The 13,549-nt window shown below is 40.1% G+C and overlaps 1 protein-coding gene across 1 annotated transcript in view; it reads left to right on the top strand.

Annotated features, from left to right (window-relative positions):
• The first annotated feature begins 702 nt into the window (after positions 1-702).
• Positions 703-13,549, top strand: part of znf408 (zinc finger protein 408) — a 40,793-nt gene continuing 27,946 nt past the window's right edge. Inside the window, exons 1-2 of the mRNA XM_010766596.1 lie at positions 703-784; positions 3,262-3,541. Coding sequence (XP_010764898.1) covers positions 3,266-3,541 — 276 coding nt within the window. The 5' untranslated portion in view covers positions 703-784; positions 3,262-3,265. The remainder of the gene's footprint in view (positions 785-3,261; positions 3,542-13,549) is intronic.

Raw genomic sequence — 13,549 nt, forward strand, 5'->3', positions numbered from 1 at the left:
TTTGAGTTTAGGAGTAACGTTTTGTGAGTTATATTTCTGTGTTAGTTATTTCATGGGAAGCAGGTTAGAAACAATTGTGTACTATATTTTCAATTTGTGGTGTTTATTTTGAGATTTTCTGAAACAAAAATTAAAACTATATCCCCAATTTTCACTGTACACACAAATAACTCACCAATGTCATCTTAATCCTCATGCTCTTCCTTCACAGTGATGAAGCTGGTCAAAGAGTCCACTATTCCTCCTTTTGTTGTTCCTTGGTTTGTGGCAGTGCTTGTTATAGGCATTTGTTTTATTATCCAAATGGATAATAATTTTTACCCTCAACCTTTAAGAGAAAACAAAGCAGATTTATATTGTGTTTTTCGAATGGCAGATTGCCAGTGTCTGAATTGGCCCAACATACAATAATTTATATCACAGTTTACTTCAACTGAACTGAAACCTAATACTAAGATGTTATCCCACATGTTTTGGGGACAGCTGTGTGGTTTCTTTTAGCTTATTTCTCAGTAATTTGTCAATGCATTGATCTTGTTGACTGCTTGTATTTTTGCATGTATAACTCCATCTTATTCTCATATTATGTTTTTCCCGCTTTTATTAATGCTGTTTTACCTGTGTCATATTCTACTACATCACCAACGAAGAATTCTGCGACTGTGTGCGGAACCAAAATACACCATAACGCTGTTTCCGGTCGGACGATACACAAAGCAGGACAACCGTTGGACCTTTTTTCGCTGATGGCTTTCCCAGAGTTTACCTCGGATTGATTCAAGTGGTAGGCTAACATATAATCAATTCAAAACAACTGACTGGGCACGTCGGGAGCACAAAGTTACTATGATTAATAAAGCTACTCTCTTTAAGAACCAGAGCAAGTTAGCTTACCAATGCTAACTTAAACGTTGTTCGTAAAACATTATAAAACACTTATGTTAATGTTATGATACAACATGCTAGCGCAGCTGTGTTGTCTGATGTTGGCCAGAAATGCATTGCCCTGCGTTAGCTTACGTTAGACCTGAGACTGCCAGAAGACAGCTTCTTACACATGATGATATATTAATATGAGAGCTTATACCCTGCTTACTCAGAAATAGTGTCCTAACTTGACTTTCAAACTGTTGTAATACAACCGAACGTTAGCTAAATTAAACTGCATTTAAACATCAAGAAGTAGCACTAATATAAAACAATATTAATAATGTGATTTAGCTAGAGAAGGCCAGCCGTGTGCACAATATTGTATTTGATGTATTCAACAATGCAATTCAACAACCCTAACTACTTACCTCTTTTACAGATAATGTATTCCCTCTGATGTTGTTGAAAGCAGGCTCTTTCATACATTAACTTACAAAACTTTTGATAACACTGTTGCTTTTTTCTCTTTCATTTTGTAAATGACCTGCATTTGAGAGGTTAACTTTTCTCCTTCTTCTTCTTCTTCTTCTTCTTCTTCTTCTTCTTCTTCTTCTTCTTCTTCTTCTTCTTCTTCTTCTTTATGCACTGGGTGATTTATGAATCAGTATAATAAATTCTTAATTCGTCCCACAGCGGCGTTACAGCGAAGGGCACATTGCAGATAAAAAATAAAATTAGTAGACTTGCAAACAGCAGCATTCAAAATAAGTAAGTCAACATATAAAGTACTAATAACACTAATAACTTGCAACAAAAAACGTAAAGCTGTTTAAGTATGGCTCAGACCTTGGCAGTGTGCGAAAAAGTACACGTCCCACCGTCCGGGACAAGTAGATCTTTCAATTGATTTGTCCGGCGGACAAGTGACGTTTTTCGCCCTGATTTATTGAAAAATTATTGATAAATTCAGTTTACAAAAGGCAGAACTCATTCGCAAATTGTACGTGTCCACCATTGTTCGTTTAGAAATGTTAGTTTCGGTTCTGCTTGTCGATTCCTAAGGAAATGCATCTCGCCGCTTTCTGTACAGTTAGACGGGGGCGGGGCGGGAAGTGTAGCACAGTGGCAGAGTTGGGAAGCAAAACTCGGTTCCGAGTAGGAACAAGAAATAACAATTGTCCGGTCCCGGGATTGATAAGAGTTGTGAGGACAGGAGGCCGAGCCCCGCGGACCGCAGCTCTCTCTCTCTATGCTCCGTATCAGCTGATCGCTGCACGGTGCGGCTCAGCGTCTCTCTCTCTCTCTCTCTCTTTCTACACACAGCGGATCTGCTGCCCGTTTAACAGCCTCATCTTTGTCAAACTTTCTTATGTTCTTTCTTTAACGCGTAATGAAGGCTATTAAGCGTTTTAGCTCCTGTGTTGTTAATATTGACCGCCATTTCATTTATGAAGTGAAGCAGCCTCCCTGTGTCCTAGCGCTTTCCTCACATCCCCGGACCCCCAGACTCGGAGGAGCACAGGGATGTCAGTATTGTTTATGAAGCAGGGTATAGAAAGTACATTATTGAAATGAAAATACTATTTATTTACTTTTACAAACAGTGAGCAGCTGGGCAGCTGCAGCATGTGTATTGCAGGACATGTGTAAGCGTGCAAGCGTCTTTGGAAAAGCGCTAGGCCTATAGGCTATAAATATAATGTTTATTATTATTATTATTATAAGGCCTATGTGTTGGACATGTGTGGTTGGACTCTGTCTCACAGGCAGGTTGCAGTGTAACATCAGAGGAGACTGGGCCAATTGTACATTCTCAAACTGCACCACTTAAAACTAACTAAACAATGCAGAGATTATTTTTATATAATTGTATTCAATAACCGTAATAGATTAAACAGTATGAAGTGATTTGTAAATAGGAATACAGATTTGACTTAATGTTTTCATAAATATATTTTTCTCCCAGTTTTTCATGGGACTTATTTTTACCCTCTCAAAGAACCGGAATCGAGAACCGAAAATGACTGGAATCGAAAAGCAGAACCGGAATCGTTAAAATCCAAACGATACCCAACCCTATGTGTGATGCAGTAAAATCTCACCGCTCACTTTCGTTAGCGGTGTCGTAAAACCGTGGCAAAATGTAAAATACGATGGAGAAGAAGAAGATTCCAGTGGCCCCAATTTGTGTCCATTCTGGACAAGTGAAAAATGTATTCGGACAAGTAAATTGCCAAACTCACTTGTCCATGGACAAGTACTCTCTAAAAACTTTTTCTCACACTGCCTTGTGGTAGTGTATGGCACACGTGCTGAGCATAGTAGTTGAAAGTAATCATGTAACTCATGTTGTAATTCTGCCTGTAACCTGCTTTTTATTTTTCTGTACAGGTCAATGGACTATCTCGCTCCTCCCGCTCCGTCTGCTCTCACCACACTTCTTTCCACGTTGCTCCCCTGCGGCTTCGCTGTGGGGCCCTCGCGGCTCTGTGGAGGCAGCATGGGGCTGTGGTGGGTCGGCCGCTCGCTGGAGGCTGGGTCCCTGCTGGGAAGGGAGGGGGACACAGAGTGGGCCTCCAGCTATCACACTGACCTGATGACTCACAGGCAGGAGGGTGAACTCGTGATGAACTCCAAAACATGTCAGACCATCGGCAAGGAGGCAGACAAGGTATATTGAATGCATATTCCTTAAAACAAAGACTATTAATAAAGGTGTTAAATCTATTGTATATTATATCTATATTCTTTCATCACATTTTTAATATTAATATGTGTTTGTTTTGTTAATTTCCTCAGTATAAAAAAACATAAACCCAATCTAAAAAAAACATAAAAGGACAATTGAACACTAGTTTTCTTCTAGATTAATGATACATCGTTATGCCTATAACCCTTTCTAAAACATCTAAACGTGTCCAATGTGATATAGTTGTCTTCTTTTGTCAGTCCAACACCTCAAGATATTCCCTTTTTAATATAAAAAAACACAGACAAACAGAAACTGTAACAATAATAATAAGAAAAATATTAAAGAGCCCTATTATGCTTTTGGGGATTTTCCCTTTCCTGCAGTGTGTTATATAGGTTTTTGTAAATATCCTGTAAATGCGGAAATCCCAAAGTTTCCTCCAGCGGGAGTTTCTCTCTCAGACAGAGGGTGAAAAGAGGTTCTGCAGCACAGGCAGCATGAGGAAAAAATACCTTTTTTGAACATTAAAGCATGTCAACATGTCACAGTAGAGGCACAATATACAACTATGGAGCTGAAAATGAGCAGAATATAGCCCCTTTAAGTGTCATTGTGTGCAAACTTGTTTGCAATGTTTGGGCCTGATTCATGGCTGCATTTAAGCAAGAAAATCAGTGGTGCATTACAAAAACAAACGGTAAATAAGCACTCTGCCACAAAAATATGAATACAAGTGTGACTGTGAAAATACATTTATTTAAGTTCATCCTGTTATGATCTGTTTTTCTGTCCTATTTGCATTCAAAATGTCTCTTAACTTTACATTCACCAGTACCTGAACTGTTGAAGCTAAATCTGTTAAACACCTGAACTGTTGAAACAACATCCCTAATATTCATCTGGCTGCTACTTAAAAAATATTTTAAAATTATTTATCTATTTACCTAATATATCATATTTCAATGACTTGCATATAGACTCTTTTTGCACTATTTCACTTTTTTAAAACTATTTTTGTATTACTATTTACTATTTACTTATACTACTATATATTTTCTGTTTATCTGTGTTTTGTGTTGCTCTGTTGGAGAAGCCTGTGACACAAGATTTTCCTCGTCATAACTACACTGTAGCTATGAACATAGGTGTAGGTTCAAGGTTATTTATTTATGACTAAATAAAGAACCTTGAACCAGTACTTTGGTCTAGTTTTAAACCATTGTATCTCAGTTGCTGACAGAAAGGTAGAGTGAGGATAAATGCATGCCTTTATTCTCAATTTATGCTGACCTCCGTGGGAAGGTAATGAATCAGACCTTTCAAAAACAAGAGGAGGAAGAGCAGCTTCAAAGATAAAAAGATCAAACCATGCTAACTTGCAAGGGCACAGAATTCAATACATATTCAAATCACGACCTACCTATCCTTTTCTTTTTCTTTATACTGCTGTAAGTGGGGCTGAGTCAGACATGGCAGTAATCACCACCATTATGAACATGAGTGTAACTTACCTGTCAGCTGTCAAACAATAACTGTTAGCCGGTGGGGTCATGTTCATTCATTAAGCGTGATGTAATCCAAAGCAATTGAGTGTCAGCTCAGGACGAGTCTCAGTTCATTATTGAAAGTTGCCCTTCAGGGGTTTTGTCTTAAGGCTTCGCTGGGAAATCTAGGCTAGGAACTTTAAGTTTCATTTACAGAGACTCCTAGCAAATAATACAATTATTTGTCAATGAAAACCTCATAATACAGGACTGTCTCAGAAAATTAGAATATTGTGATAAAGTTCTTTATTTTCTGTAATGCAATTAAAAAAACAAAAATGTCATACATTCTGGATTCATTACAAATCAACTGAAATATTGCAAGCCTTTTATTATTTTAATATTGCTGATTATGGCATACAGCTTAAGAAAACTCAAATATCCTATCTCTAAATATTAGAATATCATGAAAAAGTATACTAGTAGGGTGTTCAACGAATCACTTGAATCGTCTAATTAACTCGAAACACCTGCAAGGGTTTCCTGAGCCTTGAAAAACACTCAGCTTGGTTCAGTAAACTAAATCACAAGTATGGGGAAGACTGCTGATCTGACTGCTGTCCAGAGTCCTCTGGACAGCAGTCAGATCAGCAGTCTTCCCCATACTTGTGATTTAGTTTACTGAACCAAGCTGAGTGTTTTTCAAGGCTCAGGAAACCCTTGCAGGTGTNCTGAGGATTCTTTTTTTATGTATGTATTGTGAACGCAACGCTGCGCAAATGTGGGTCTTACTCTGCCTCACAGAGGGTGACTGGCTTATTGCCATGTTCTTATGATTTTATGATAATTTATATGTATACAGTTCTGTTTCATATGGGTGTTTCCATATATCTAGTCTCTTTATTTCCCCCTCAAAATGCACCAGATTGATGCATTTAACTCCGACATTTAACAAACAAATCTTACCGGGGGTGCATGCCCCCGGACCCCCCTAGAGGATTTGAGGTCCACCCCCACTTAAAATATATTCACATGAATAGATTCCTAAATAGATATAAATAGTAACCCATGTCCATATGTTTATTTTTGGGTAGTAGATTTAAACTATAGGGCTATCATTATGGGCAGCAACGCTGTAAATATTGACAAATAAATCCAGCAAAATGGCACAAAAAAAACTGGTAGTGGCCTGGCTGGGTGTATAATTCTCGGCCTGACTTATTGTCCCAGTCCGGCCCTGCCTACATGTGAGGTTGGCCCAGACCCTAGGGTTTTTTAAATCTTCACTGAAGACACACTCCTTCTCTCTGGCCTTCTAGTCAGAGCTGAGCATGACACCTGACATTTTCTCTGTGTTTTGTCTTTATATTTCAGTTGTAAAGTCTTGTCTTTTCTATTTTCTTTTAATATGTTATTGTAGTGTCCTTTTATTACATGTAGCATACAGCACTTTGGCTCGACCAAAAATCTTTTTAAATGTGCTTTATAAATAAAACTTGATCTGATGTGACTTAAACTCCTCTCATAGTTTTTGTTAGGTTAACTCAGACGGGAGATTATTCCCAAACAACCAATGCTTTTGTTTGTGTCATTCCGTGATGCATTCCCCCACTGTGTTTTGTTTGATAGCAATTATGCTAGCATACCAAAGAACACAGCATGACAAACGGAGTCACCCTCAGCTGTTGGACAAGAATAGACAATGACCAATGTTTTTATGTTGTTTATTTCAACATGCTAATGATGCTTAGCAGCTCGGAGCAGCTATACAGTATGCGTCATGCTTCACTTTCATCTATACAAAAAGGAAGACATTTTTCTGAAAGAGGGCATCAGGGCAGCTGTGTGAGGTGAATACTGCTTATACTATCATAAGCGCAACAACAGTAATACGTTTATATATAAAACATTTATTTTATACTTTTTCATAAGTTTTCAAATATTCAAAAGCAAATCTGCCGTTGATTAATCTTGGTTGACATTAACTATTATTTCAATGAACTAATCAATCACCTTTTCAGTGTAAAAAAAACATGTATACATAAATATTATATATTATGCACTATAACAACTATTGGGGGCTCTAACAATGAATAATTGAAAGTTGATCAAAATCCAATGCCAAAAATGCCAATTGCTTATGTATTCAATTTTTTATTGATGAGTAATTATTAAGTCATTTTTAATTCAGCTTATCAAATGTGAATATTTTATTATTTCATATCATATTAAATGTAATCTTTTATTCAATTATTTGAATATTTAATACAGTTTTTGACTTTTAGTCCCAACACTTTAGGAAATGATAAGCATATTTGCACTATTCATTGATTATAGGCCAAGCTGTTAATTGATTCATTGAAAAATAAACAGAATGTTAGACTCAGTTATGATTTCACATTTTGTGTACATTCAGAGACCCCCTGGTATGAAAAACAGGAGCTACTGGAGGCTCAACTCGTGAGGATCAACACTCAGAGGAAGCTCATTATGGTCAAATAACTCACCTCATTAACATATTGACTGTTGGCGTGTAGTGTCCACCGAGGCCTGTAGACCAGAGCCAAACAGCTCCAGGAAGTCTATCGCACGCTCCTGAACATCTCAGCAGGAATACACGCTCAAATCAAAGGACGATCAGTCCGCTGAGGAGCAGCAGTTAGTGCACCATGGGATCCAGATGTCAACAATTACATCAAAGCCCATGGGTTGAGCGTTGAAAATGTCAAACGGACATTACAATCCATAAGGGGTTTTCATTTCGCGTTGGGGATGTCAATTCTGCTGTCACTGTTGCCTTTCACCTCCCCCCTGGTGAGTCACATCCAGAGGTCAGTGGAAAGGCCGAGACAGCAAACATCTTTGGGGACAGTGATGATGAAGATGGATTGGACAGGGACAACAGTGAAGCACCACTCCACTATCAACAGACGATGGCTCTTTCAGAACCACATACTGGTAGCGGACACAAAATATACAACTATAAACGCTAACATTTGTTACTTTTCTGTGTACATTGTATTATGTATAACATTTTTATTATAATACTGTTTGAATCAAGAATAATCTTAAAGGAACTTCTAAAAATGTATCCTGTGGGGTTCTTAGCCATTTTTATATTTCCCTTTGCTCATCAAAATGACTTGTTAGTGTCCTTGAAACCTTAACTAAAACGAGGTGAATGCCCTTTATCCCTTATTCAATAATTGTTAAACCAATAAAAGAAGAATAATCTAGATTGTTTACATCCATGTTTGCTTGCCAGAAGAATTTTCTGACTCTTTTGGGTCCACTATCAACCATCGGCAGGACAATAATGCTCCCAGGAAACACGCCTGGCATTGAAGCACATTTCTGTAGTGGCCAAACGGTGTTACTACAACTTCTGTGTCAATCCGTGACATCATTGGGCCCAAAATAGTTATTCCCCATTGGGAAAGAGACATCTGTAAATCAGCTTAAAATTGTCCTATTCACAGTCTGAACACTTGAATAGCACTTATTTAAATCATTAGGACAAAAAAGGTTGAATAATGCTCAAAAAGCCGATTCCAGAGTAATTTTCCCTCTCCATTGATTTCATTGAGCCGAGACCGGCCCCGTTAGTGTCAATTTGGGGTGGGGCTCAAGTAAAACTCAAGTGTGCACATTCTATGGGCCCAGATACGAAAATGTTTGCACTTGAGTCCATGCCCGGCGCCGTGGGAAGGCCTGGCCCTCCCATTTGACATTCCTGCCCTCCCCTAATAAACACGTTCTTCATTATTTATAAAAAATTAAAATAAAAATTAAAAAAAAAATTTTTTTATTATAAATAAACGGTGAACTTTTATGCTACGATGTATGTGATGTCAGATAGTAACTTAAAAAAAACGTAGGGTACGTCAAATAAATGCATGTGTCTGTTGTGATTTGTCGACATTTAGACCAATCACAGCGTGAAACAAAAAAGGAAATTAATACTTTGGTGCAAATCAGCTGGCACGGAACCGCTATTACGTGTCTTTGATATTATAGCTTTTTTAGCTGTCAACCAACTCCCTCTCAGAGGTGACCACGATTCACTCCACAGCATGTCCGAGTGCAGTGCATAGAATTAAACCATGCCCAAGGCGGGCTAAACAGTTCATCGTCTCCGTCTCTATATTTCTTTCCTGAGGAAGCTGCCATCCTTACCCAGTGTGTGCCTTGCTCGTGATTTACCAGTGTTTGTGCTGCCACGCACACAATGTTTCAAAAGTGGTTTCTATGTTGCCCTTTATTTGTGTATGTATTTGTGATAAGTTTGCGTCTTTACACAATGCTTTTGGCCTTGCTGTTTGATATATATTGTGCCACTGGCCCACAGCACATGACTTGTGTGCCCTCCCATGAAAATCATATGCCCTCCCTTTAGATTTGTTCTGGCGCCGGGTCTGCTTGAGTCAGGCCGTTTTGGCTTCATTTGACACTGAACAACTTTGATAGGACTTCGTCGTATCCAGTTCTCTGTATACATCCATGGTCTATGTATGCATGAAACAGATAACCAAAAATTGGGGAACGGCTGTAAAATGCATTTTTCCAAAAGCACAAAGAGTGAATAAAAATTCGAACATGCCTTTTATTAAAATGGTCATGGATCATATTCTTCGTTGTTTTTTCCTGTCCCTCTGTCCTTTACAGAGACATAATATTCAGCAGGATCTTTCAGTTTTTCTTCTGGTTGAGGTTTGTGGACAACATTGTGACACATTTCAAATATCCAGTCCTGTTTGCAAATGTGTACTTCAACCAATAAAGGCTGGATCCAGACCTACCTTTAAACTTGCTTTACTGCCTCACACAGTGGCGAACCGTCAGGGCCTTCAAGGTATTCAGAGAATACCCTGGAACACTCAGATAAAACAAACAAAAAATCGATTTAATTATATAAGTAACATGTAATAAAATGTATATAAAATGAATAAATGAGAATCGTATCTGTGTTGTTGATCTGTAATATTACAGTGTTACGTTGATTTGTTTGTCCTTCTCGGTCCATACACTACGCATTTAATTGGTTTTGTGTTAGAAAAGAAAGCAACCAATCAGATCTTGTTCCTGGTCTCTGGGTAGAATATCCTTCAACCAAGGTATTCTACATCCTTCATAGAATGCCCTGGCCGTTGCACTGAATGAGAGCCTACGTTTGGACTGACAGTTTGATCAACCAATCATATATTGATTTGTAGCCAATGGGCGTATTCCTTCAGTTCCAGGGTACTCTAGAAGGCCCGCTAATTAACTGGCTCTAGACAGAGAATCTTCTAGATGAATGCGACGAAGCAATTCCTGCCGTTTTATTGCTTTTAACGTTGAAATGTGTGTGTCTACAGAAGGTCCAGTTGTGATAGACACGGTTCGCCACTGGCCTCACACAGTTTTAAGTTTCAGTTTGTGAATGACCTCAACTACAATGACCCAAGCGTTTACCCACATATTCCTCTTCATATGCAAATTATACTGATCACCAACCCGAAATACAGATTGAACATTATTATCTTTCAAATAGGATGATTTGTTTTTTTTTATTTAAGATTAATGAATCACTAAAACAGGTTTTTGCAGTATATGTAAAGGAGGGGGGAGGGGTAATAATTTATGGAGAGGGAAAGGGTTCTTTTAAATCAGGTGGAGAGCAAAACTGGGTAATCAAGGAAGCAACTTACACAGTTTTAAAACACAATAATTTATTCAGTAGAAACATAAAATCTTACTAAGAAAACAAAATCAGAGCTGTCTAAAATATTAATCTCCAGTAAAAAGATATTTAAAATACAATTAAACAGTTAAAACAATACAAAGTATTCCAAATGTTAAAAGGGTAAAAGTATTTTCTCAAAACCAGAGTCTCACCAGGGGCTTGCATAAGGTGGCTCCGTCGACCCCTCTTGGGCTGCCGTTCTTTTAAATCCCTTGTCGCGTTGTGGCCTCTGCTCTGCCTGCATTGTGCCTCTGCTGTCTCCTTCCAGTTCTCCCAGTCCCCAGTCTCCATCTGCCTCTTGCTTGCTCTTCTCCTCCTTTATAGGCCTGTAAAATTGGCTCCAGGTGTGTCATCATTGTCAATTTCAGCATGGCAAGGCCATCCAAACATTTTCAAAAATTAAAAGCATGCAGGCAGGGAAGTTTAAACCAGTTAAAAAAGGCAAACACCATTTCAGAGTAAAATCGACCACAATAAAAAGGTATGAAAACACACACACTTAAACCAATCAATAATGAATAATTAAAATACATTGCCATGCGGACATCTCTTAAATGTGCAGTCCTTGCAACCATTAGTCTCTGTAACGCACGGTGGTTTGACCAAGATTGTCCATGTGGAGCGTCGTTGGGTCATTGCTTTTCTATTCTGGGAGGGAGGTAGAAGCTTACTCAGCAGTAGACCATAGAACATGGTTCTGGCCAGGTCTCTGAGTCTTCTGTGGCAGGTCTCTTCGACAGGAAGAGTTGAACATCCTGCTGGGGAGCTGTTACCCACACTTTAACTTTCTTATGCGAAAGGTTCGCTTCACGGCCCCAGTCTCTGGCAGAACCCCTATTACATCCACCCCAGTGTTCCCCACCTGTTCCAAAATCACATAAGTTTAGAATCCCACCCATGTACACTAATTTACTCTTCCCTTTCTGTTTCCTGTCACGCACCCACTCCTACCCAGTAACAGTTCGAAGGCTCTAGCGCTCTTGTTCCATTACTGTTTGTTGTGGTTGGGAGGCTGCGATACCCATCTTTGTTTAGCCCGCTATATGCCTTGTGAGAGCCTCTGTTGATGGTCCTTCACCACCCATTAGGTGCCCGAGGTGATTGATAACCCACCCTAAATCCTACAGGTAGTCTTCAGGTGTCTTACAACATAGGCAAAAAGATGGGGCAGTAACTGGTGCACATGTTCGGTGTTTTATTAATGCATGCCACCGCAACTCAGCAAGTACTCACCGCTAAGCGGGCTTTGCTTCTCAGTCTTCCAAAGGCGTCGGCGAAAGCATGTTCCAGGGCAAGTCTGGGTTAAAACCGCTCTTGCACTTACCCGTTTGCCGTGCAGCGGTGATAAGCTTGTGGTGCAACTTTGGCATCATACCATGGTCTCGCGCACCAGCTGTTTTCATTACGTGCTGATTCCGAAATTTGGGTCCACGGATTCCTGAATGAAATCTGTCTGGGACACCTAATGGCTGAATTACATGTGTCCACAAAGCTTTAACTGTTGTGGTGTGCTGTCTGGGCATGTGTGGGTTATGGCCCAGATAACTTAGTGAAAAAGGTCAGTTGCCACAAACAAGGATTGTTTTGGTATATGTCTGTGGGTCTTTACTGAGAGTCAAAAAATCTAAAACCTATGACCTCTAGGGGTAAAGATACAGCATAGGTTTAGGTGGGGCCTCTGTTTCTACCCTTACCTTTGCAGGACTCAGTGACACAACCTGGAGGAAACGACGTACCCCCCTCCATGTTTGGCCAAGTAGAAGTGCTTGACAAAACATCCTGGTGGAGGTCCTGTCCACCCACAGCATGGGGCAGCCAGCTTTTGTGAATTTCTCCAGACTCCTGATACCTTGGAGCTTGGACACACAATTCTGGTAGTGTTACTGTCATGGGTGTGACTGGTTCAATTCCCACCTTACGACACAGTTTATTTTCCTTGACTTGCAATTTCTTCCATTGTTGCAATATTTCTGGTTTTTGCAAGGACAAGGGCCTGGCATTCAGGTTCTTTGGGTGCCAGGCCGTTATCCCACATACCTCCTGAACTGTCTGGATGTCGGTGTCATTTACCCTGTGTCTCTTCCCAGTCACTGCTGGGCGAACTCATCTGTCCCCAGTGTTAAACTCAATGGCTGCTGTGGTTGCAGCTCGCCCGCGGGTCTTGTTTCTCTCCTCCTGTGTGTATTTTAGAAGACGAAGGACCGCGGCGTGCAACGAGGCGCATCTTGAATAAAATTGCGTCCGGGCATTAGCTGGTGCTCTTTAGCCCGAAGCAGCGAAAAAACTTACTTTCGTAGTTGGAAAGAGGCGAGTTGTGGCAACCCAGCGCTGTCTACCGGCACCCAGACCCGAAGCCGTCTCTAGGATGAGCAACAGGGCTTATTGTCTAGTAAAAACGCTCCATGTCCGGGTGAATTTCTGTGCGACGTGTTGCTCCATTTAGGTTTACCCTGCCTAGAGCCATGCTTTGAACCACTTTCTGTGGTCAGTCTGAGCTCCGAAGCTGCGCAGCTGAGTGTGTCCACTCTGTCCAAGATTTTCTCGCAATAGACCCGCTGCAGCCGTGAGTATGCGCATCGTTTCGTTCAGTAGGTGTAGGCTGCGGCTTGTTCCCAGCGTGCATGTGTCATGGATGAAGGACATCGACTCGGCTCTTGCACTTGGGACAGAACTGCTCCTGAAAGCCTGGTTGCTGGCGTCTGGTATACTATAAATGGTAAGCGAATAGTATAAACTCTGCATATGCCAAAATAGGTGTTGCGTTCAGTGCAAGTCTTT

This window comes from Notothenia coriiceps, unplaced genomic scaffold (genome assembly GCF_000735185.1).
Source record: "Notothenia coriiceps isolate Sejong01 unplaced genomic scaffold, NC01 NC01_scaffold00003414, whole genome shotgun sequence".
NCBI classification, from domain to species: domain Eukaryota; kingdom Metazoa; phylum Chordata; class Actinopteri; order Perciformes; family Nototheniidae; genus Notothenia; species Notothenia coriiceps.